Source organism: Ictalurus punctatus, chromosome 13 (assembly GCF_001660625.3).
Source record: "Ictalurus punctatus breed USDA103 chromosome 13, Coco_2.0, whole genome shotgun sequence".
Lineage (NCBI taxonomy): Eukaryota > Metazoa > Chordata > Actinopteri > Siluriformes > Ictaluridae > Ictalurus > Ictalurus punctatus.
In genome coordinates, this window is record NC_030428.2 from 3,870,764 (window position 1) to 3,897,670 (window position 26,907).

Sequence of the window (26,907 nt, forward strand, 5' to 3'; positions counted from 1 at the left end):
CACACACACATACACATACACACACACACACACACACACACACACACACACACACACACCAAGGCCCTTCCTGCTCTGCAGAATAAACCAGATAAACCAGTTAGACGGTGTCAGTAAAAGTAAAACTAGGCAGCTCCATTTTGTGTCGAGGGGAAAATAAACCATTTCAGGAGTAAAAACACAGTGAGTATCTAAATCTAAAGCTATAATATATAAACACACTGAATGTACACCAGATGCAGAAGAGTTTTGTGGGTTTGTACTGAGGTTTGAATGTACACAGGTTGTTTTATGACTTGATACCATGACTATTTCCTGTAAGTGAACTCTGTGCTGATACAGGGTTTGATTTAACACACCGATGTTGGAGTGAAGTAAACGTGTGTCCTGCTGTAATCTGGAGAAGGAGACATGACCTCCAACATAAGTGTGTCTGGAGAACAGGACTTAAAGAAAGATGAGAGGTGAGTTACTTTTCCATTCACCAGCAATAAATACACACCGTCTCATGGGAACAGATCTGTATCTCTAAACACTCCCTAGTTTACAGAGGAACTAAACTTTGGTTTAAGGTGTTTAATAGCAGTGAATATATCACTGATCTGATCTAAGAACAGTTTAGAGAAATTATTCACTGACAGAAGAGTAAAAAGGACTGTGTAATGTGGAGGATAAGAGCAGCGTAGCTTTGAGTCAGTGAACTCTACAGGCTTTAAGACCCAGCTGAGTCAGTTACCTGTGATTGGGACTCCTGACATCAGTGTAATTCCTGAGGTATGGGGCGTGTCTCCTGTTTGAATAAGTATGCAGACTGTAGCTGAATTAAAAAGATGGAATTATTGGTGTTTAATGATGAACACATTGTGTAACAGTGCTGAGACAGCAGAGTATTAATTATTGCTGATATTTCTGTTCTAATTACAGAATGATGCAGGGAAAGAGATCAGACTCACCAGAACCCAGCTGTGTGTCCATGAAGAGTGACACATCAATGGGTATTCCAAATAACTTCAGAGACGGAGCCAGTTCTCCTGATGTGAGGTCAGTACAGTGAGGTGTTTTACAGCAGTGTTCCACCTGATCAAACTCACTGGTCTCATTATGAAGCCCTTCATGAGCTTTATCAGGTGTTGAAGCAGTAAAACACTAAAGTGTGCAGTGCTGCAGCTCTCGGACTGGCAGTGAGGAAAACTGCTTTAAGAGTTAAGTTCAGCCTGCAGTCCCTGAGCTGGAGGGTCTGTGGTGCTACACAACAACATTTACACCTGGGACATTAATGACTAGATCACTATTTTATTCATAAACATGTTAGTGTCAGTGAGGAAACCCTGAAATCAGTGTATTGTGTTAAGAGGATAGTGTTAAATATCTGTCTCTGTATGTATTAGTGTGTTGTGCAGCTATGAATACATATGGTCTATATTACATCATGTGTTTTATTTGTTCACAGACCACAAAAGAAGAAATCAAACATCAGCAGAAATCAGCTGGACTCCATATTCAAGGTGTCTGTGTCTTTTTAATGTGTGTAACTTGTGTGTGAGTAGGTTGCAGGTTTTTTATTTAAGATAATGACAGTTCACAGGTTTATCGATGTGCAGCAGCATTATGGGTAATCAGACCGAATTTCAGTTGTAACTGTGGTAATAGAAAGAGACCTTTCTTCTTTTCATAAAATAAAAGCATCTCTCAGTGTGTAACATTATAATATTTAGATGTGTTCCTGTGTGTTTCTAACCAGGAGCTGGAACACAAAGTCATCACTCTGATAAAGAACGAGCTGAAGAGGTTTAGGAAGCTCCTGAGTCCAGATTACCCAGCATGCCCTGAGAGGGAGGTGGAGAATGAGGAAGATCTGCACAGTGTCAGAGAGGGAGCGCTGAAGATCACACTGCACGTCCTGAAGAACATGAACCACACAGATCTCGCTAACACACTGCACAACAGTAAGAGCTCTGAGTCATGGCTTTATTCAATCAGGTTTACTTTAGAGAGAGGAAATAGTTTTAGATATGAACACCTTTAGTTTGAAGTTTGAGTTCAGTATCATGTACATCTCGTGCTTTTCTGTTCTGTTCGTGGTCCAGTTTGTGATTACTCTGTAAAGTGGTCCTGTTCCTTCAATAATATTTAGTCCATGAATCAGGAATGAACAGCAGCATTTGAAAGAATTTTACATTTTATATTGTGCTCAGTGATTTTGCATTAAAACATGTTATTACTTTGTTTATTAGAGTCTGTGGCCTCTGTGTATCAGCCAAAGCTGAAATCCAACCTGAGAGAGAAGTTTAAAACAATTAATGAAGGAATATCACAGCATGGAAGCTCAGCACTTCTTAATGAGATCTATACAGAGCTCTACATCACAGAGGGTTGGAGTGGAGACGTCAATAATGAACATGAGGTGAGACAGATTGAGACAGCGTCCAGGAGACCAGCAACACAGGAGAAACCCATCAAATGTAACGAGCTCTTTAAAGACAAGTCCATCAGAAGAGTGCTGACTAAAGGAGTTGCTGGAATTGGAAAAACAGTCTCTGTGCAGAAGTTCATTCTGGACTGGGCTGAAGGAAAAGCAAATCAGGACGTCACCTTCATGTTTCCACTTCCCTTTCGAGAGCTGAATCTGATGAAGCAGAGAAATCTCAGTCTGATGGAGCTTCTTCATCACTTTTTCCCAGAAATGAGAAAACTAGAATTACTAGACTCCTACACAGTGGTGTTGATCTTTGATGGTCTGGATGAGTGTCGACTTCCTCTAAATTTCCAGAAGAATGAGAGATTGTGTGATGTGACAGAGTCAGCCTCGGTGGATGTGCTGCTGACAAACCTCATCAAGGGGAATGTGCTTCCCTCTGCTCTCCTCTGGATAACCTCTCGACCAGGAGCAGCCAATCAGATCCCTCCTGAGTGTGTAGACCAGGTAACAGAGGTACGAGGCTTCAGTGATCCTCAGAAAGAGGAGTACTTCAGGAAGAGGATCAGTGATCAGAGCCTGGCCAATAAAATCATCACACGCATGAAGTCTTCAAGAAGCCTCTACATCATGTGCCACATCCCGGTCTTCTGCTGGATCTCAGCCACTGTTCTAGAGAGAATGTTGGGTGAAGCAGAGAGTGGAGAGGTCCCCAAGACTCTAACTCAAATGTTCACACACTTCCTGATCTTTCAGATCAAACACAACGACCAAATGTACTATCAGAAATGTGACCCTGATCCTCAGCAGACCAGAGAGAGTATCCTGGCACTGGGGAAACTGGCTTTCCAACAGCTGGAGAAAGGAAACCTGATCTTCTATGAGGAAGACCTGAGAGAGTGTGGCATTGATGTTGGAGAAGTTGCAGTGTACTCAGGAGTGTGTACCCAAATCTTCAGAGAGGAGTTTGGGCTTCACCTGGGGAAGGTGTTCAGCTTTGTACATCTGAGTGTTCAGGAGTTTCTGGCTGCTTTATACACATTTCTCCACTATATTTTTAGAAAGACAAATGTGTTAGTGGAGCAACGCACTGGACTTTTCCATTTCTTCAGCAAGTCAATCATGTCTGATTTCCTCAGGAGTGCAGTGGACAAGGCCTTACAGTGTGAGAATGGACACCTGGACCTGTTCCTCCGCTTCCTTCTGGGTCTCTCACTGGAGTCCAATCAGGCTCTCTTACAAGGCTTAATGCCACAGACAGGAAGCAGCTCTCAAAGCAAACAGGAAACAGTCGAGTACATCAAGGAGAAGATCAGGGAGAATCCGTCTCCAGAGAAATCCATCAATCTGTTCCACTGTCTGAATGAACTGAATGATCATTCTCTAGTGCAGGAAGTACAGACTTACCTGAACAGAGAAGGTAACAGTCGTCTCAGTGGAACCAGACTCTCTCCTGCTCAGTGGTCAGCTCTGGTGTTTGTGTTACTGAACTCAGATCAGGAGCTGGATGAGTTTGATTTGAGGAAATATGACCCATCAGAGGAATGTTTTCTGAAGCTGCTGCCAGTGGTCAAAGCCTCCAGAAAAGCTGTGTGAGTATTTTTATTTATAAATGTATTACTGCTGGTTTGTTATTTTAATGCAACACTGAACTGCACTGTTTGGATTAATGATTATTAATTGTGACTCTAATCATCTTTAAACAAACCTCTGGTACTGTTACAGAAGATTGTTTCACTTTTTACACTAACACATTACGTCTGCACTGAGATCTGGGCCATATGGACAAAACCTTATATCACCATTTATTACCTTTTCTCTAAAACTGATGAAAATGATCTCTACAAAATAACGGCATGTATTCATGACTGCATTTTGATCATTTTGTGAACTAAACACCAGTGAAAGGAACTTTTTCTTTTCTCCTTTCACTTGAAAAAGACGAACAGAACTTCACAATTGAGAACAAGATAAACATAACACTGTCACCATGGGAACAATATGAATGCAACATGTGATGTGTGTGTGTGTGTGTGTGTGTGTGTGTGTGTGTGTGTGTGTGTGTGTGTGTGTGAGAGTTAAAGGTACAGGAGCAGTCTGGCTGTGCAGCTACAGTAAATATTAATTTATTTTAGACATTTTAAAGCTCACACATCTGATGTTATTTTTATTTATGCTATGCTAACAGAAAGAATAAGTTAATATTACCTGTCTTACATTTTATTGTCTGTTTCTGTTCTGTTTCACCAACAAAATATTTCCAAACAAAGCCACAGCACGTCCTGCTCCTTTTTGTTCAAACGGGAGTTTTCTTATTTATTTTATTTATTTTTTAGTTGGAGAACTTTTAACAAGTACTTTCATTTTAAAAAATGGTTTCAAGTTTCAATTATAATAAAGCATTTGTTCAAACAAAAAAAACATCTGTTTTCAGTCCTTTAAGGACCATTGTAACTTATAATAATTTATTATTATTATTATTATTATTATTATTATTATTATAATTATTATTATTATTATTATTATTATTATTATTATTATTATTATTGTTATCAGTTACAACGATCCTTAAATGAATGAAAACAGAAGGGTTTTTTGTTTGATCAAATCCTTTATTATAATAAAGCATTTGTGAATAATAATAATAATAATAATAATATTAATAATAATAATAGTACTGATGGGGTGTCTGTCCTCTGATTTCTGTGTGTAAGAGAAACACACTCACATTTCTGTTACATGGTAAACTTTAGCTGGATTATGGCTGTGTTTGTGTGCTTGAGGTCAGAGTTCTGATATTTCATCATTTCTCTTCCAGGCTGTGTTGGTGTAATCTGACAGAGGAAAGCTGTAGAGTTCTGTCCTCAGTTCTCAGCTCAAACTCCTCCAGACTGAGAGAACTGGACCTGAGTAAGAATAACCTGCAGGATTCAGGAGTGAAGCTGCTCTCTGCTGGACTGGAGAATCCACACTGTACACTGGAAACACTGAGGTACACACACACACACACACACACACACACACACACACACACACACACACACACACACAGCCCAAAAACAGTAATAATAATAATAATAATAATAATAATAATAATAATAATAATAACCAAATGTTAATATGTGAGTGAGTGATTTTCTCTTTGTGTTTTGTTGTTTGATGAACATTAATGACACAGACAGCAGCAGGTTTATTAGACTGCTGTCACTTTAAGACCTAATGCACAGACCTAATATACTGTATTGACACACCTCCAATTTTTCCCCAACTGTTTACATTCACTTAAATCATAACCGACTGTGTTTGCATGAATACTCGGCCAGGCCTGCGTTTTGACATGATGTGTGTGTATTTATTTCACCGTCCAAGCATAAAAAGCCTCTAAAGAGAACTCAGTTCAGTACTCGCAGGATGAGGCGGCTGTCTGTGCACGCGTTTCAGGTGTGGCCGGGAGACATCGATTCATTTCTTATCTTAATTTTATGCTGACATCCCACCGTGCAAAAACATATGCAGAAATATATAAATATATTTAAAAAACAAAAATGTATGCAGCTCACTATAATTTTCATAACCAACTAGTTGGCAGATTAATTTTCATTTGGTTAGTCAAAAACTGTGTTCCATTTGAGACGATTTTACCTTTCTAAAATTCATGCACTAGACCAGTGGTTCTCAACCTTTTGTGAGCTTTGGACCCCTAGCATATTTCAACCAATCCACAAGGACCCCCCTCACTCCACAACAATTATTGGACAAACAGTTGTGTAAAGTTTTAGTCTTACATTTTTATTTTTAACACTCAGTCTGTGGATTTTATTTTAAATAAATGAAAAAATGGCACTGAAAGTTTGCCCCCATACGATTAATCGGGAATAAATAAATAAATAAAATAATAATTGTCCAACCAATCGATTATGAAAATAATCGTTAGTTGCAGCCCTAGTTTTAAACTGCGAGTGGTTTCAGTTTAATATGTTGTAGGCTCATTTATTGAGTCTGTTTACATTGAGCCTGTAACAGGATATAATAATATTGGGCTTGTTTTTGAAGCTGCAGTTGCTTATTTGTCTCATGAGACTTGGCAACACTGAGGTATTCGTGTGTTGTGTATTAGCTCCAATACTCGACAGCGGAGATGGAGGTGGATACGGTTTTCTTGAAGTAGAGGAGACTTGCTCTCTCTCATAGCTAGCAGAAAATAAGTGCAGTTTACCACACTGACCATAGCAAAACAAACAAACTGCTGAATCAAGTTAGCTAGCTACCTATTGAGCTACTGAAATGTCTGACCTGTTTAACAGGAAAAAAGCATCTCTGTCTTCAATCCCTCCAGATCTCTGAGTTTTCACGACCTCTCAAAAGCCACACCATATTTATTCTCATTTTATCTCGGGCTCTGTCGCTTTCCCTTTTTGACTGCAGGCTCTCCACAGTTCCAGGTTTCTTGGCTTTGACAACAGTTGGTTCCCCAGATGTCAACGTAACCATGCCAAAACTCATTTCAAGGAGGTGACTTCACCGGCTACCTCCCACCTCCCCACCTCTCGGAGAGAGAGAGGTCGACTGTAAAGCCCGCCTAACGAGAAAAGTGATAGATTAGTTAGCCCAAAGAGAGACCAATCAGAATGCGTGCTGTGTCACTCTTACCACATCTGCCACTTGCTTTCTCGGTTTACTGTCGTGGAAATTTAGACAAACACCAGTAGACTCGTCCTCTCAGATGAAGTAGTTTTATTACAGAGAGATGAATACAGGAAGAAGAATGAGCACACTCGTCCAGTGTTGATGTTATTTCCCCAAGCTCCAGCTCAGTCCAGAACTCCTCCATAAGTGCCTGATGAATGTGAAAGTAGAGGACAGTGAGGTGTTGGTGGAGAAACACTGGGTTAAGGGTCAGAATGAAGAGCAGATAAAGCAGCTATGCACATACATAAAGAGCTAGCTCTTGTGCTGAGTGGCCACGCCCATTTAACTCTCATCCAACACCTCATCAACCTTTTCTCTCAACATCCTGTAAATGTTCCATTACATTACATTTTAATTTGCACATTAAAGAGTTCTTGTGTAAATGCTCCTACACACTGTTTATGAAGAAATTAATTCGTATCCAGTGTGATAAATGAGGCCCAGTGTTTTATATGAGTGAAACATTAGTGTGTATTTTATATGGTGTGGATTAGCATTGTTTCTGCTGTTGAGCTTTGTTTTTCTGTGTGTGTCATGTGATTTGTATGTGTGTGAAAGTTAGATTAAGGTCCAAAGAACAATGAACTCCAACAGTTTTAGCGTCTCTGTGAAACTCAGCTTTGTGTTAATGCTGAAATATCTACATCACTTCTCACATCAGAACAAAGTACATTTATTTCTACAGCGTGTAGATCAGTGTACATTACACACACATTTACTTTAATAACATGCCAATACTAGTTTATTGTTTATACACAGGCTGTTCATTTTATATTTTTATCCTGACATTAGAACCTTGTATTCAGGTAAACACTTTATTTCCCTCCTGATAGAAACACCTTCTTTCACATCAGATAAATAAATCTAACACTTCATCATTTCTCTTCCAGGCTGTGGGCGTGTAATCTGACAGAGGAAAGCTGTAGAGTTCTGTCCTCAGTTCTCAGCTCAAACTCCTCCAGACTGAAAGAACTGGACCTGAGTTACAATAACCTGCAGGATTCAGGAGTGAAGCTGCTCTCTACTGGACTGGAGAATCCACACTGTACACTGGAGATACTGAGGTACACACACACACACACACAAACACACACACACACAACAACAACAACAGTAATAATAATAATAATAATAATAACTTTATTTATAGAGCACATTTCATACATAAAATGCAGCTCAAAGTGCTTCACAATGGAAAATAAAATAAAATGACAAATATAATATTAAAGGAGGCCTATTTTAAGCCTTTTTATAAGATGTAATATAAGTCTCAGGTGTCCCCAGAATGTGTCCGTGAAGTTTCAGCCCAAAATACCACACAGATCTTGTACCCTGCTGTAAATGCCCCTTTTTGGGTAGAAGCAAAAACAGGCTGTTTTGGTGTGTGTCTCTTTAAATGCAAATGAGCTGCTGCGCCCCACCCCGTTTCCAGAAGAGACCAGCTCCTGCTTCTGATACTACATTAGCTGTGGAATCTGCTAACAACCTTATTCACAAAGCAGCCTGGTGTAAAATGATTCACAGAAACCTACACAGTTTTCACAAAGACAATCACCTTACTGTATTGTACATAATAAAGGTGTGTTTTCGGGTTAAAAATAAAAATGATGACATAACTCTGGCATTTTAGCCGCATTAGCCATGGAATCTGCTAACAAGCTCATTCGGAAAAAATGATTTGCAAACATTCCCAAAATATAAAGTGCGATATTTACGTCTTCTGGATATGAAGCTGGATCACGAACAGTGGGTACTGATCCATGCTTGAGAATCAAGTTTTTATCAAATCCTGCTTTGTATTGACTCTCGTTCACAAAGCAGTCTGGTGTGAAATGATTTTAGGTATTTTTGGGGCACATTTCCTTCAAAAATAAAACTTCACTGTGTCTTCAGTGTCTCTGATGCCGGGAGTACATGAAGACTCTCGTTCATTCTTACAGCCAACAACAGAACACTTACAAAGCTTACGAAGCTGAGACATTCTTCTCATCACTGTAGCAGCTCCAGTGAGGAGAACATGGCCGATTGTGTGCAGCTCACTCAGGAGAGGAGCTATGCAAATAGAGCAGAGTCCCTAGGCGGGGCTTGTTCCAACGTGACATCACGTTAGGGCGAAAACAAAAACGGCTCATTTTGAGACTCTGTTTATGATTTATTTGGAATATAAAAAAAAGAATGGGTGGATTTTTACCATTGTAGGGTGGTTGTGTACATATTCTGCCGACACACATTTATGTTCAAACACCATTTAAAAGTGAATTTTGCTTAATAGGTCCCCTTTAAAACAAAAATATTGTAACACAATATTAAAGATAAAAATACAATATTAAAACCTAAAAACTCCTTAAGAAATAATTAAGCAATCAAACAGAAAATAAAATATAAATTAGATCATTATGGAAAAAAAAAACAAACAGTTTTAAGCCTAAAATGAAGAGGCCTAATTGAAAGCCAAGGTAAATAAATGTGTTGAAGCTGCTTTTTAAATATATTTAGTAGTGTTGGGTCTGAGTCCACCTTTGTCGAATCCGAATCGAGACCAAGTCTGAGTCCAAGTCTGAGTCCAAAAGGGGCCGAGTTAGACTTAAGTCCGAGTCTTTAATGGCCAAGTCCGAGTTGATTCTGGCCGAGTCCAGAAAGTAATTTCATTGAAAAAAGATTTGAAATTGCAATTGTAAACTCAACACTGAGCTGTTAAATTAGTATTTTAACCTTCACAAACCAATGGCAACATAACTGTAACAAAAAATACCACTATTACATCTTGCCATTGCAATTTAATATTTTTATTTCATGTCATCAGACTAGTTTCCTATCAAAAAATGGTTTCAATAAAAAATGGATATAGAGGTATTTGTAGAACTTTTATTAGATTACAAGTGTAAGAAAATACAAATGAAGCTGTTTTGTTATTATATCACACAATATTGTGTCTTCCATTTCGAGTTACATTTCAGTGATCCGATGCGTCTCCCCCACAGTTATATAGTCTGAGAGAGAGAGAGAGAGAGAGAGAGAGAGAGAGAGAGAGAGAGAGAGAGAGTGAGAGAGTGTGAGAGAGTGAGTGAGTACAGGGTAGAGTTACATTTAGCAGCATATCATAACAACAAGCTTCGTGCTTTATTACTGCTTGTAATCTGTCTAAGAATCACAACAAACTCATTTCTGAACACAGCTCTGTTGTAACTTTTTTCATTTTAATTTCTAAAATAATAAAAAAAAAAAACATCAGCAGGGTTTATGAGATTTACTACATTAAGAAGTACATTTCACATTTTATGTGAAATTCAAGACTGGAATTACGAAATGTTAACATTTAGGGGCGGGCGATATGACTACACGATACGTTTCATGATAGCAATATGTTTTCTTAGATAGGTCTATTAGTAGTGTTCAACTAAGAAATACTACAGAAATTGAATAAAACAATTAAATGTAAAATAAAATTAATTTCACTGTATGACATATACAGTGATTCTTATTAGGTTTACTGAAGTTATTCAGTCAAATGAGTGAGTGAGTGATTTTCTCTGTGTGTTTTGTTGTTTGATGAACATTAATGACACAGACAGCAACAGGTTTATTAATTCAATTCAATTCAATTCAATTCAATTTTATTTGTATAGCGCTTTTTACAATAGACATTGTCTCAAAGCAGCTTTACAGAAATATCAACATGGTATACAGATATTAAAGGTGCGAATTTATCCCAACTGAGCAAGCCACTGAGTGGCGACGGTGGCAAGGAAAACTCCCTAAGATGTTTTAAGAGGAAGAAACCTTGAGAGGAACCCGACTCAGAAGGGAACCCATCCTCATCTGGGTAACAACAGTTAGTGTGACAAAGTTCATTATGGATTTATATGAAGTCTGTATGGCGTTAGGAGCAGCTGTAGTCCCAGCAGTCTGGAATTAAAGAAGATTTGAGCTCCATCCAGAGGCAGAAAGGATCTGGATCTCTAGTATCTCCATAAATTCGTGTGGGGCTCGGCGAAAGGAGAGAGGGAGAAAAAAGATTATTATGACTGCGAAGTAGTAGAACAGAATCTAGTCAGGGTAGGCTTGAGTAAACAAATACGTTTTAAGCTTAGACTTAAACACTGAGACTGTGTCTGAGTCCCGAACACTAATAGGAAGACTGTTCCATAACTGTGGGGCTCTATAAGCGAAAGCTCTTCCCCATGCTGTAGCCTTCACTATTCGAGGTACCGTCAAATAGCCTGCATCTTTTGACCTAAGTAGGCGTGGCGGATCATATAAAACCAAAAGGTCGCTTAAATATTGTGGCGCGAGACCATTTAGTGCTTTATAGGTTAATAAAAGTATTTTATAATTAATGTGAGATTTTACTGGGAGCCAATGCAGTATTGATAATATCGGTGTGATATGGTCGTATCTTCTAGTTCTAGTTAGGACTCTAGCACCTGCATTCTGGACTAACTGGAGCTTATTTATATTCCTACTGGAACATCCAGACAGTATGGCATTACAGTAATCTAATCTAGAGGTGACAAATGCATGAACTAGTATTTCTGCATCATGTAGTGACAATATGTTTCTTATTTTAGAAATATTTCTGAGATGAAAGAAGGCTATCCTAGTAATATTATCTACATGAGCATCAAATGATAGGCTGGAGTCAATAATCACTCCAAGGTCTTTAACTGCTGTACATGATGAAACAGAAAGACCATCCAGAGTAAGCATGTGATCAGAAAGAATACTTCTAGCTACACATGGGCCTAATAAAAGTATTTCTGTTTTATCAGAATTAAGCAGAAGGAAGTTAATTAACATCCAATGTCTAATGTCCTTTACACAATCCTCAACTTTACTAAGCTTCTGTCTGTCCTCTGGCTTCGCTGAAACATACAACTGTGTATCATCAGCATAACAGTGGAAGCTAATTCCATGTTTACGAATAATTTGACCTAGGGGTAGCATATATAAAGTAAAGAGCAGTGGGCCTAAAACAGAACCCTGTGGAACTCCAAAAGTAACCTCAGTACGCATGAAGAAATCACCATTTACATCTACGAACTGATAACGATCGGTCAGATAAGACCTGAGCCAGGAGAGGACTGTTCCCTTAATACCAACAACATTTTCTAATCTATCAAGGAGAATAGTGTGATCTATAGTATGAAAAGCTGCACTAAGGTCGAGTAACACAAGCAGCGAGACACAACCCTGATCGTAAGTCAGTAGAAGGTCATTTACTACTTTAACTAACGCTGTCTCTGTGCTATGATGAGGTCTAAATCCTGACTGATACATTTCATGAATGTTATTCCTATCTAAGTACGAGCATAACTGCTTTGCTACAACCTTTTCTAAAATCTTAGAGATGAAGGGGAGATTTGATATTGGTCTATAGTTGGACAATTGAGACGGGTCAAGATCAGGTTTTTTAATCAAGGGTTTAATAACTGCTAATTTAAGTGATTTAGGTACATAGCCAGTGCTTAGGGAAGAATTGATTATATTTAGAAGTGGTTCAATTACTCCTGGACAAATCTGTTTAAACAAACATGTAGGTACGGGATCTAGTATGCAAGTTGATGAATTGGCTGAAGAGATTAATGTAGCTAGTTCGGTCTCTCTAAGCGGAGCAAAACACTCTAAGCATTGATCTGATATTGCTACATTATCATCTAATGGGTTTGTTACAGTACTGTCCGGTTTTAATTTAATGGCCTGTATTTCACGTCTAATATTTTCAACCTTATCACTGAAAAATTTCATGAAATCTTCACTGCTATGTAATGATTGAGTGTTTCTCTCTGTAGTGGTTTTATTCCTAGTTAATTTTGCTACTGTGTTGAAAAGGAATCTAGAATTGTTTTTGTTGTCTCCTATTAAGGTGGAGAAATAGATTTTTCTAGCATCGCCAAGAGATTTCCTATATTTCAGTAGGCTGTCCTTCCATGCTGTTTGAAATATCACCAGTTTGGTTTGACGCCATTTACGTTCTAATTGTCGAGTGGTCTGTTTTAAGGTTCACGTTTAATCGTTATACCAGGGTGCTAATTTTTTCTCTCTAATTATTTTCCTTTTGAGTGGAGCCACTCTATCTAGCATGTAGTGGAGTGTTGACTCCAAGCTTTCAGTCACCTGATCGAGTTCTGTGTGATCTGACGGTGATCCCAATCTAATTGATGTTTCTGCAAGGTTATTTATGAAGCTCGGTGCAGTAGCTGATGTGTAGGTACGTTTTATGCGGTAGCGAGGCGAGGTGGAAATATTATGATCAATACGTATTATGAACGAGATAAGATAATGGTCTGAGACAACTTCAGACTGCGGAAAAATGATAATATTTTCTATACTTAGTCCGTATGTTAGTATGAGGTCAAGAGTGTGACCACCATTATGAGTAGGCCCGATTACGTTCTGATTAATCCCTACTGAATCTAAGATGGACACAACCGCTAATCTTAGAGGGTCTCCCAGGTTATCAAAATGAATATTAAAGTCTCCGACGATTAATGCTTTATCTACAGACAGAACCAGGTTTGAGACAAAGTCTGCAAATTCACTAAGAAATTCAGTATATGGCCCTGGGGGTCTGTAAATAATAATTAGAGGAATTGACTTATTTTTTTGTGGCTACATAACTTATACTGGTATAAAGAATTTCAAAAGAATTAAATTTATGCTTAGGTTATTACACTGCTGTCACTTTAAGACCTAATGCACAGACCTAATATACTGTATTTACACACCTCCGATTTTTCCCCAACTGTTCACATTCACTTAAATCATAACTGACTGTGTTTGCATGAATACTCGGCCAGGCCTGCGTTTTGACATGATGTGTGTGTATTTATTTCACCATCCAAGCATAATAAGCCTCTAAAGAGAACTCAGTTCAGTACTCGCATGATGAGGCGGCTGTCTGTGCGCGCGTTTCAGGTGTGGCAGGGAGACATCGATTAATTTCTTTTCTTAATTTTATGCTGACATCCCACCGTGCAAAAACTCATTTCAGGGAGGTAGCTCCACCAGTCCTGCATCCCCATCTCACCCATATATATATATATATATATATATATATATATATATATATATATATATATATACGCAGACATACATACACTCATTTTTAAATATAGGTTGGCAGTGTAAATTCTAATTGTGACATTAAAATAATATGTATTATTATATTCTATTCAACTCATTTAGCCATATTTTTATTCTATTACAACTTTAAGCAAGTCTACAGGAGGTTTGTCCTCATCATATAGGACATCAACAGATTAGTTGATCAGGAAATCAGGAAATGTTCTGTCACTCTCTCGCTCTTGTTACTCACTCTCTAAGTTTGAGTACAAATTTACTTGAGTGTGTGATAAGTCTGAATTCTCTTCATAATTTGACTCGAGTACCCCAACTCCAGTATAATTCACCCTCCCACAATTACTGACGGTTATAACACAAAAACAAGCATAACATATGCATACACAGTAATAGTAGTTACGGTTCTAATGTAATCTCCTTTTCCATCTTTCCAGTCATTATTCTGCTGGCAGGTGATCAGAGATGAGTGGATAGTGCCTGTCCTCCCTGTAAGCTTTGTTGACATTTATGATCTTTTACTAAATAAATTCTGTTTTTGTGTTTTAAATAGAGCTACAACAACTAATCGATAAAATCAAAAATAGTCGATTATGAAAATCGTTGTCAATGAATCGTATCGATTAGTTGGTCTGTGCGCGGTACATTTACTCATTATGTTACTTCTGTTCTGAAAACACGCTTCGGAGAGTAAATACTAAAGTTGTGTCCCAAATGACGTACTATACTCGTACTATACTATACCATACTATACTATACATATACTGTGTACTCTACCGTCTAGTGCAGTGTTTCCGTGGACTCCTAGTGGTCAGTGGTGTATTTGCAGGGGGTCGGTAGGAAAGTTTAAAAAATGTTTAATTAATATTATATAATTTTTTGTTCAATGTATCAAAATATATTCAAACAAGATGGTTTTTTAAATGAATCAATTTGGTTATTCGTGTGCATTCACAAATATCACGTTAGCTGAGCTGACAGAGTTCATTGATGGATTTATCTTAAATTTATTAACAAATGAAATGATAATTCGCAAAAACCTGTGAGTGGTAGACAAGATCAAGTGTCAGTTATGGATAAAATAAACAAAAGATAATTCAGAGAGTCAAATTAAATTTCACACCAACAAAAATATGTAATTGATCCTGGTATTTGTACCAGTCCATGGGGAATGACAGGTTTTACCAATCAACCAGGGATTGCTATTACTGTAGAATTCAGTGCTTTTTGTGTATCCATAAACATTAATGCATAAATACTATGTGTGTGTGTGTGTGTGTGTGTGTGTGTGTGTGTGTGTGTGTGTGTGTGTGTGTGTATATATATATATATATATATATATATATATATATATATATATATATATATATATATATATATATATATATATATATACATACTGTGAGGAATTAGCCCGGGGAAGGGCGGCGCACAGACCCACAGGAGACCAAAGGATGGTGGCAGACGGTGCTTTATTGTGGCTAGGGTGAGGTGAACGTGTTATAAATGGAAGAGTGCGGGGGTTTGTGAAGGCGTGACGGCCGGCGGAGTCGACTCGTGGCGGAGGCGGAATTCCCGAGGCGGGGCGGGGGTTTTCCCGGGCCGGCGTCCTCCGTGTGTGCGACTCTCACTATCCGGCGGTCTCGTCCGCGCTTACGCCTCCTGGAGAGAGAGAGGGAGAGAGAGAGAGAGAAATTAGCGTGGGGCGTGAGGTTACCGTCGTGATCGGAGGTTGCGAATCGCTGCAAACACGCACGGAGTCCGTTTTGACGCCACGATATTCTCTTCCCCTTCCCGGCCGGAAGCGCGCCCTTTTATCCTCCTCCGTCGTCGCCTGAGTGGTGGGACTTCCCCGTTGGATCCGCCAATCGCTGGCCGGAGTCGCGTCAGTCCCGCCCTGCCGCGGCGGTCCTTCCAGCTGGCGGAATGTTCGGCAGGAAGCTGCCCACGTCGTGCCGGTGCGGCAGTCGGAGAAGGAGCGTTTTCCCTCTTGTGTGCGCCGGATCTCTGCCCGTCGCGACAGTACCCCCCCCTCAGCTCCGAGCCTACTGCCGCTCGGTGGTGGGCCCAGAGGGCGTCTCGTCGTGAGAGCCCATCCGCGTTACCATGCTGGGCCCCTGCCCGGTGCTTAACCTGAAAAGAGAAGTCTTGTAAGGCGAGGAACCAGCGGGTTACCCGGGCGTTGGTGTCCTTCGCCTTGGCCATCCACTGCAGGGGGGCGTGGTCGGTTATGAGGATGAAGTGCCTGCCCGCCAGATAGTATCGCAGCTCCTCGATGGCCCATTTTATTGCTAGTGCCTCCCATTCGACCGCCGCATACTTCCTCTCGGCCGGGGACAGCTTCCGGCTGATGTAGAGGACTGGGTGTTCTTCCCCGTCGAAGGTCTGGGAGAGGACGGCACCCAGCCCGGTCTCGGACGCATCCGTATGTACCGTGAACGGGAGGTCAAAGTCCGGGTTGCGGAGTATCGGCGCGCTGGTGAGGGCCTCTTTTAGGGCCTGGAAGGCCCTTTCTGCATCGGCTGTCCACCTCCCCTGGTCTGGCTGGCCCTTCTTTGTAAGGTCTGAGAGGGGAGAGGCTACAGCAGAAAAGTTAGGCACGAACCTGCGGTAGTAGCCCGCCAATCCCAAGAAGGCACGTACCTGTTTTTTCGACGTTGGACGTGGGTAGTCCTTCACAGCCTCGATCTTTTTTTGTTGGGGCTTCAGCATCCCCCGTCCGATGCGGTATCCCAGGTACTGGGCTTCCGTCAGCCCTAGGTGGCATTTCTTTGGGTTCGCCGTCAGGCCGGCCTCCCGGAGGGCTTTCAGGATCTCCCTGAGGTGGAACAGGTGGTCAGCCCAGGTGGAGGAGTGTATGACCACGTCGTCCAGGTAGGCCGCGGCAAACTGTCGGTGGGGTCGCAGGAGGATGTCCATTAGCCGCTGGAACGTGGCGGGCGCCCTGTGCAGCCCAAAGGGGAGAACCCGGTACTGCCAGTGGCCGGTGGCCGTGCTAAAGGCTGTCTTAGGCCTTGCCTCCGGTGCGAGCGCCACTTGCCAATAGCCTTTGGTGAGGTCCAGGGTCGATATGAACCGGGCTCTCCCCAGCCTCTCGATCAGGTCGTCCACTCTGGGGAGGGGGTAGCTGTCAAACTCCGACACCTGGTTCAGCCTCCGGAAGTCATTGCATAGCCTCATGCTTCCATCCGGCTTCGGCACGACGACGATGGGGCTGGACCAGGGGCTGCTGGACTCCTCGATGATGTGGTCCCGCAGCATGCGACTGACTTCCTCCTCGATGGCCTGGCGCCGGGCCTCGGGGACACGGTATGGCCTTTGTCTCACCACTACACTGGGAGGAGTCTTGATTTCATGCTGGACCAGCTGAGTCATTCCCGGGGCAGCCGAAAACACATCTGCAAACTGGTCGGTCAGCTCGGTAAGCTCCTGTCTTTGGGTGGGGGTGAGGTCCTCCCCGAAGCCGACCAAGGTACCCTTGCCCCGGTCCGAGTCCTGAGCTGCGAACGCCGACACCACCGGGGTTGGTTCCACCCACTTTTTCAGCAGGTTTACGTGGTATAGCTTCCCGTCCTTCGGCTTACCGGGCTGCTGTAGGCGGTAGTTGACTGGGCCCCGGCGCTCGAGGACAGTGTATGGACCTTGCCACCGGGCGAGGAACTTGCAGGCGCTGCTGGGCACTAACAGGAGGACCCGGTCCCCCGGCTGGAATTCCCGGGGCTGTGCGGGGCGGTTGTATACCTTCTTCTGCTCCTCCTGCGCCGCCAGCATGTGCTCCCGGACGATGGGGCCCACCCTGTCAATCCTGGCTTGCATGTCCTGCACGTACTCGACGACGGAGCGGAAAGGGGATGGTTGCTCCTCCCAGGCTTCGCGGGCTACATCCAACAATCCCCGCGGCCGCCGCCCGAACAGGAGCTCGAAGGGCGTGAAGCCCGTGGACGCCTGGGGGCACTCCCGAACGGCGAAGAGTACGTAGGGGAGGAGGAGGTCCCAGTTCCTCCCCTCCTCGTCCACCACCCGGCGCAGCATCCGCTTGAGGGTCTGATTGAACCTTTCTACCAGTCCGTCGGTTTGGGGGTGGTAGACGGACGTCCGGAGGTGCTTCACCTGTAACATACGACACAAATCCGCCATTAGCTTCGAGACAAACGGCGTACCTTGGTCGGTCAACACGTCGTTGGGGATCCCCACTCGACTGAAGAGGAGTACCAGCTCCCTGGCGATGTTTTGCGAGGTGGCCTTGCGGAGCGGCACCGCCTCAGGGTACCGAGTGGCGTAGTTGACCAGGACCAGGATGTATTCATGGCCCCGGGCCGACTTGGGTAGGGGCCCCACGAGATCCATGCCCACTCGCTCAAACGGGACACCGATGATGGGCAGGGGTATCAGGGGCGCCGGCGGGGGCCTCCGCGGGGCCGTGCGTTGGCACTGCGGGCACTGTTGACAAAAGGTCCAGCAGTGCTTCAGTCGGTCGTCCTCCTTCTGCTCCCGGCCGAACTTTCCCTCCCGGTTTACCTGGGGAAAGACAGATGACAGAGGGTTAGTAGTTTGGGGGGTCTTACCTTCTGAGGTGGCCTCTCCGTCGTCCTGGGCCAGGTAGGCCGGCTGGGTTGGGATCCCCTTCCCCCGCCGGCGCGGTCTCTGGGACTCGGCTCTCGGTACCACCCGGAATCCTGGCCAGTCTCGTCCCAGGAGGAGGGGCACGGGGAGTTCGGGGATGATTCCGACCTGGAGGGGCCAGGTGCTGGCTTCGCTCCGGATCTGGACCTCAGCTGAGGGGACCTCCCGGGTGTCCCCATGGACGCATGTCACGGTAAGCGTCCCGCTTGGTCGGCGCCCCTCAGGCAGGATGGAGGGTTGGGTCTCCCTTCGACCCACACCGTCACGGAGGGCGCCTCCGGCGGTTGCTGCTGATGGAGGGCGCAGCCTGCCAGCCAGGGTTTTGTAAGCAGCCGGGCAGCTTCCCTCTCCGGCTCTGTAGGCATGGGCTCGTCTCGGGGGTGTTCACAAGTGGGCGCCCTCTGTGGGTTCCTCCAGATGCGGGGCCAGGTCTGGCGGTCAGACCGGGGGCCCTGGGCACCGAGGGGCCGATCGAGGTGCTGCTGCTCCCCGGAGTCGAGCTCCAGGGTGGCCAAGGTTTGCTCCAGGGCAGTCAGGAGTTCCTGGGGCGTAGTTGGGGCGTGGGCCCCCACGGCCTGTCTCTCTGCCCGGGGTAGCGCTCTCAGGAAACGGTCGACCGCCACCTTCTCCGCCACCTCCGAGGCGGTATGCCGATCCGGTCGGAGCCATCGTTTGGTGATCCGGAGGAGGGCGTTCATCTGGCAACGTGGTCGAGCACCTGATCGATAAACCCAACGGTGGAATTCAGTAGCGGCCCGGCCAGGGGTTCGGCCACACCACGCCAGGACTCCCTCCTTCATCGCCAGGTAGTCCGTAGCCTCCTCCGGGTCGAGGGCATAGTAGGCTGTTCGGGCCTCTCCCGTGAGCAGGGGACCAAGGGCACGGGGCCAGTCGTCATGGTCCCACCCCTCCCGGCGGGCGATACTCTCGAAGGTCTCGAAGTACGCCTCAAGGTCCTCTTCGGGGCCAAGGGGGGGTAGTAGGCGGCGGATCTCGCTGGTTGCGTCGGGGAGAGCCGTGGAGGCGGCGGGGGTCTCAGTCCTCATGGCGATCAGTGTCTGTGTGGCGACCTGAAGGCTTTCGGCGAGCTGCTGTGTCACGGCGTGCTGCTGGAGGCTGGTCTCCAGCAGGTGTTGCAGGGTGGGGTCCATTTTGTGGGGCCCCCCTTTTTTTTTTTTTTTTTTTTTTCCTCTCTCTCTCGCGGGTTTATTTATGAATTTTTTTTTTTTTTTTTTTTTTTTTTTTGTGTTTTTTTTTTGTTTTGTTTTTTTTTGTTTGTTTTTTGTTTTTGTTTTTTTTTGCAGTAGGCGGGTCTGTACTACGCCTGCATCCTCCACCAGTTGTGAGGAATTAGCCCGGGGAAGGGCGGCGCACAGACCCACAGGAGACCAAAGGATGGTGGCAGACGGTGCTTTATTGTGGCTAGGGTGAGGTGAACGTGTTATAAATGGAAGAGTGCGGGGTTTGTGAAGGCGTGACGGCCGGCGGAGTCGACTCGTGGCGGAGGCGGAATTCCCGAGGCGGGGCGGGGGTTTTCCCGGGGCGGGGGTTTTCCCGGGCCGGCGTCCTCCGTGTGTGCGACTCTCACTATCCGGCGGTCTCGTCCGCGCTTACGCCTCCTGGAGAGAGAGAGGGAGAGAGAGAGAGAGAGAAATTAGCGTGGGGCGTGAGGTTACCGTCGTGATCGGAGGTTGCGAATCGCTGCAAACACGCACGGAGTCCGTTTTGACGCCACGATATTCTCTTCCCCTTCCCGGCTGGAAGCGCGCCCTTTTATCCTCCTCCGTCGTCGCCTGAGTGGTGGGACTTCCCCGTTGGATCCGCCAATCGCTGGCCGGAGTCGCGTCAGTCCCGCCCTGCCGCGGCGGTCCTTCCAGCTGGCGGAATGTTCGGCAGGAAGCTGCCCACGTCGTGCCGGTGCGGCAGTCGGAGAAGGAGCGTTTTCCCTCTTGTGTGCGCCGGATCTCTGCCCGTCGCGACAGTACATACATATGAGTGCATCGGGAAAGTATTCACAGCGCTTCACATTTTGTTATGTTACAGCCTTATTCTAAAATGCATTAAATTCATTATTTTCCTCAAAATTCTACAAACAATACCACATTATGTCAACATGAAAGACGTTTGTTTGAAATCTTTGCAAATTTATTACAAATAAAAAACAAAAAAAGCACATTTACATAAGGACAGTGAGGACGGTGAGGTGTTGGTGGAGAAACACTGGGTTAAGGGTCAGAATAAAGAGCAGATAAAGCAGCTATGCACATACATAAAGAGCTAGCTCTTGTGCTGAGTGGCCACGCCCATTTAACTCTGATCCAACACCTCATCAACCTTTTCTCTCAACATCCTGTAAATGTTCCATTACATTACATTTTAATTTGTACATTAAAGAGTTCTTGTGTAAATGCTCCTACACACTGTTTATGAAGAAAATAATTCGTATCCAGTGTGATAAATGAGGCCCAGTGTTTTATATGAGTGAAACATTAGTGTGTATTTTATATGGTGTGGATTAGCATTAGCATTGTTTCTGCTGTTGAGATTTTTCTCTCTCTCTCTCTCTCTCTCTCTCTCTCTCTCTCTCTCTCTCTCTCTCTCTCTCCAAAGAACAATGAACTCCAACAGTTTTAGCGTCTCTGTGAAACTCAGCTTTGTGTTAATGCTGAAATATCTACATCACTTCTCACATCAGAACAAAGTACATTTATTTCTACAGCGTGTAGATCAGTGTACATTACACACACATTTACTTTAATAACATGCCAACACTAGTTTATTGTTTATACACAGGCTGTTCATTTTATATTTTTATCCTGACATTAGAACCTTGTATTCAGGTAAACACTTTATTTCCCACCTGATGGAAACACCTCCTTTTACATCAGATAAGTAATTCTAACACTTCATCACTTCTCTTCCAGGCTGTGGAGGTGTAATCTGACAGAGGAAAGCTGTAGATTTCTGTCCTCAGTTCTCAGCTCAAAGTCCTCCAGACTGAGAGAACTGAACCTGAGTGACAATAAACTGCAGGATTCAGGAGTGAAGCTGCTCTCTGCTGGACTGGAGAATCCACACTGTACACTGGAGATACTGTGGTACTCTCTGTCTCTCTCTCTCTCTTTCACACACACACACACACACACACACACACACACACACACACACACACACACACACACACACACACACACACACACACACACACACAGAGCAGAGTTTTAATAAACACAGCTACATCCAGTTTCCATCTGTGGTGAGTGTAATTGTAGTGATGTGATATATTGTCATTGTTGTGTGTGTGAGATGGAGAGTAAATGTTCTGTATATAAAGATTTTGTGTAGTTGATGTTTTCAGAGCTAAAACTGAGTGTGTTAAGTGTGAGAAGGTTTCTTTTGCAGGATGAATTATTGCAGTATTACAGATGAAGGTTGTGCTGCTCTGGCTTCAGCTCTGAGGTCAAACTCCTCATCACACCTGAGAGAACTGAATCTGAAGGGTAATAATCCAGGAGAATCAGGAGTGAACCTGCTCTCCTGCTCTCTGAAGGATCCACACTGTAAACTGGAGACATTATAGTGAGTTACTGACTTACTGTCTCTTTACTCTACTCTACAGTATCATACTGAATAGAGTGTGTGTGTGTGTGTGTGTGTGTGTGTGTGTGTGTGTGTGTGTGTGTGTGTGTGTGTTGGTGTTTATGCTGATGTTGTGTGTTTACACTGCTGCTCTTCTGTCTTTTAGCATTAAGGATAACAAACTCACCAGAGACAGGAGTCTCACCTCAAACCTCTTCTCCAGGATAAAGCAGTTTTGGTGAAGAGTTAGAACCCGTCCCACATTTCCAGCAATTTGGGAGCTGAATCATTAAACTTAAAGGGACAGAGCAGATACAAAGTCAAGAACTGGCAGAAGGTCATACACAGGAGAAATCAACACACGTAACGAAATATCTGCTGTACAATGCAACGGCAAAGATCTGTCCCGGGGATGGAGACTGACGAGGCTTAAGTACACGTCCGGAAATCTACAGCCAACTAATTCCAAAGCACGAGGCAGGAGCAGGCATGTTAATGGTAAATGGTCTACACTCATATAGCGCTTTTTTAATCTTAGTGGTTCCAAAGCGCTTTACACTGTTTCACATTCATGAGGTTTGTGCCAAAGAGTAGATGTGAAAATACAGTGGAAAATTTCCCTTGCAACCTGCCAACCTTTGCTGTGTCATGAACACAGTGTCGTGGGAAACCCAGGAGATGATTCAGAAAAGTGCCTATGCAACAGTGAGTGTTCAGGATGCATGGAGGCACTGGTTCTGTACATAGTGTTACATGAAATAAGACCAGAAATAACACAAGTCAATACCCTCGTGCACATCTCTCTAATGGCCTGATGAGGTCCATGTCAATTCTTTCAACTGGGACCTTGAATAAAAGCAATGGACGCAATGGTGCTATTGGGGTGGCCAGTGGATTTGCAGCTGAAATTAGTAGCCTGTAACAATTGCTTCCACAGCTTCTTTTTGATGCTCCAGTCGGCTTAACACTACCCATATGAGTTGATGTTTGGCTAAAAACCTAAGCTACCAGTGGACAGTTTGCTTGATGGTAGTGAAGAAGGGAAAGGAGATGGTGCTCATTCAGATTGGGTGGCCCAACACCAAAAGTATTTGACCTCCATTTATACCAGTTCCTGAAGGCACTTGGTCATTCACCGTAGGAACAATTTCCCAGACTCAGGAGCAGTTCTACCCCCTGGCACTTTAGTGTATTGTAAGAATCACTTTCATGGTTGCCGTAAGATTCAGGATGTCTGGCGCTCCACTATGTTTGAGATTGTGACGTACATTGGTGAAGTGGGAATGCTGTATAAGATCAGACCACATGGAGAAGATGGCCCCATTAAAACTGTCCATTGCTTAGAATTTAAGCCTGTTCTTAGCTGGCAACAATATGCCAGGTAAACCAAAGGGTCAGGTCTACTGCCCCTTTCTAGCCCCAGGAGTGAGTAGAGCCAGAAGGACCTAGAATTGGAGATTATTCACATAAGAGAGAGAATTGGTTTGTATATTATGTAAGCTACTAAAAATCATTAATTGGATCTGACAGGTCTAGGTCAAAGGTCATCATCACCCGTCATTTTCTAATTAGATGTCGTTAACAGTCATCATCTTCAATCCTAATCATGTTGAGAGTTGTATATCAAATATAATGTTACATACATTTTGCACTTATGGTCTGCACTTCTATCAAGTAATCATATTATGTTGAGACATGTACACATATGGTCTGCACTTAGACAAAGGAATCATATTATGTTGAGAGAATCACGCCAAAGATAATATTACATTTGGTTTACATTTATATCATTAGCAACCGTCATTATCTTAACAGATGTAGGTCATCAATAACCGTCATTATCTTATAACAGATGTAGGTCATCACCAACCGTCATTTTCTGAACAGGTGTTGTTAAAAATGGATAATCGTTTATATAATAAAGGTTTGTTGTAATCTGTTGCCTTCCCCCCCCACACACACACACACGTTCTTTGACATAGATCAATACATTCAAGTGCATTCTACACGTACATACATGCACACTCTAAAAACAAATGTTTAGGCTCAACAACAAGAAGAAAAACATGACAACTTCTAATGAATTACGACAACTTTTAATGAAACCAACAAATTACACTGAGTTAGAGAAATGACCTTTTCCTCTACAATCAAATGTATTTTCAAATAACACTTAATAAATTGTATAATAAACATAAGTTTTTATGTTGATTACTCATAAAAATTAAGTTGTTCCACCTAGTTTGTTCACATTATTTAAAAGGAAGTGTTATGTACTTAATTACCATAATTATGAACACAAGTTTTTAATTTAACAATCATTTTTAAAGTTCCATTGCTCCAATTAGATTTTCTCCAGTAGAATACAGTCTTTTAAACCAGGAGAAATTACTAACTTCAAGTTGTATAACAATAGTATTAAAATCAAGTGTAACTTACAATACAAATCTCATACGTAACATCTCTGCAGGTTTTATAGACATAATTTTTATAGCACTGAATGAAATGAGCAATATAGACAAAAAAGAAACACTCTGCGTCTACTACTTTTATCTCTCTCATAGAGCTATCCACAGTCCGAAGGCTGCTAATTCTGCTCAAAGAGCAAACTGACTACAATGGAGCTAGGAGGCTACAGTGGCAAGAAAAAGTATGTGAACCTTTTGGAAATTCATGGTTTTCTAAATAAATTTGTCATAAAATGTGATCTGATCTTCATCTAAGTAAAGGGTATTGACAAATATAATGTGTCTAAAATAATAACACAAACTATATTCTGATATTATATTTCTTTATTGAGAACAACCCCAAAAAAAGTATGTGAACCCTTGAGTTAATGACCTCAAAAAAGCTTTGAGTTTTTTTAGACAAAGTTTTTTTTGCACACCTGGAGTCTCCTTGAGAAAATGAGTTTGGAGGTGTGGACTACAGCTACTTTGACTGATAAAGCACATGCTTATGTGAGCTATGCCTTGCCAAAAAGAGCTTTCAGAGGATCTACGATGAAGAACTGTTGATTTACATAAAGCTGGCAAGGGTTACAAAGTGATTTCAAAGACATTAGAAATTCACCAGTCTACAGTCTGGCAAACATTCTACAAATGGAGACACTTTGGGACTGTTCCTACTCTGCCAAGAAGTGGGCGCCCAGTAAAAATGACACCAAGAGCACAACGAAGACTCATCAATGAGGTAAAGAAACAACCCTGAATGACAGCCAAGATTTGAAGGCATCATTTGAACTGGCTAACATCTCTGTTCATGAGTCTACAATATATCTACGGCAGGACACCACGAAGTAAGCCACTGCTTACTAAAAAGAACATTGTTGCACACCTGAAGTTTGCAAAAGAACACATTGACACTCCACAGAGGTATTGGTAAAATGTTTTGTGGACTGATGAAACTAAGATTGAACTATTTGGAAAAAACCACACAGCACTACATCTGGCGTAGAAAGGGCACGGCATATCATCATGAAAACATCATCCCAACCGTAAAGTATGGTGGAGGAAACATCATGATTTGGGCCTGCTTTGCTGCATCAGGGTCTGGCCAGCTTGCAATCATTGAGGGGAAGATGAATTCCCAAGTATATCAAACAATTCTTCAGGATAATGTGAGAATGCCTGTATATCAGCTAAAACTGTGTAGAAGTTGGGTGATGCAACAGGACAGAGAAACAAAGGTCAGAAAAACAAAATCCGCCTTTTGGAATGGCCAAGTCAGAGCCCAGACCTCTACCCTATAAAGATGCTATGGAATGACTTGAAGAAAGCCATAGACATGAGATGTCCAAAGAATTTGACCGAGCTAAAGCAGTTCTGCCAGGAAGAACGGGCTAAAATTCCTCCTGAACGATGTGCAGGTCTGATCCACAGCTACAGGAAGTGCCTGGTTGAGGTTATTGCTGCCGGGGGGGTCAACCAGTTATTAATTCTAAGGGTTCACTTACTTTTTCCACTGCCATTTTGAATGTTGAATGAGTGTGTTCAATAAAGACATGAAATATCAGAATTTTTTTGTGTTATTTTTTTTATGCACATTATATTTGTGAATACCCCTGACTTAGATGAAGATCAGATCACATTTTATGACAAATTTATTCAGAAAACCATGAAATTCCAAAGGGTTCACATATTTTTTCTTGCCACTGTATATGTGTGAATGACAAAAGATTTTTTATTTCTTTAAATGTGTCTGTTGGAAAATCTCTATTTTCTATTCCCCTAGATATGTATAAGTATGTTTAGGTTATAGTTTAATTTCTGTCTCATGAACTTTCCAGAACCTGTCTGATGTGTGCATGTCAGTAAACATGTCACCATAGGAACTTTCTATGAGAACCATACCATATGTGATCAGAAACCTGTACGTTCTTGTATTGCCTAAGATGTTTTTCACGTACGTGGCCAGACAATTTAACTTCCATATTATTTCCACACATTAGTGCACCTATGCATGGCTATTTATACCTATATAAACCTCAGTAAAATCTGCAATAAACCTGACATCTCTCTGAA

At 42.8% G+C, this 26,907-nt stretch overlaps 2 protein-coding genes across 2 annotated transcripts; one reads left to right on the top strand and one right to left on the bottom strand.

Annotated features, from left to right (window-relative positions):
• The first annotated feature begins 5 nt into the window (after positions 1-5).
• On the top strand, positions 6-26,907 carry LOC124627495 (NACHT, LRR and PYD domains-containing protein 12). The gene is made up of 11 exons (XM_053685302.1): positions 6-183; positions 343-464; positions 925-1,041; positions 1,451-1,505; positions 1,742-1,946; positions 2,235-4,008; positions 5,235-5,408; positions 7,996-8,169; positions 21,730-21,903; positions 22,208-22,384; positions 22,551-26,907. Exons 2-11 carry the CDS (start codon positions 412-414, stop codon positions 22,624-22,626), a joined length of 2,979 nt encoding a protein of 992 aa, XP_053541277.1. The 5' UTR covers positions 6-183; positions 343-411; the 3' UTR covers positions 22,627-26,907.
• Positions 18,833-20,818, bottom strand: LOC128634612 (uncharacterized). The gene is made up of 2 exons (XM_053685320.1): positions 20,521-20,818; positions 18,833-20,424 (listed from the first exon to the last, which is right to left on the bottom strand). Exon 2 carries the CDS (start codon positions 19,954-19,956, stop codon positions 18,994-18,996), a length of 963 nt encoding a protein of 320 aa, XP_053541295.1. The 5' UTR covers positions 19,957-20,424; positions 20,521-20,818; the 3' UTR covers positions 18,833-18,993.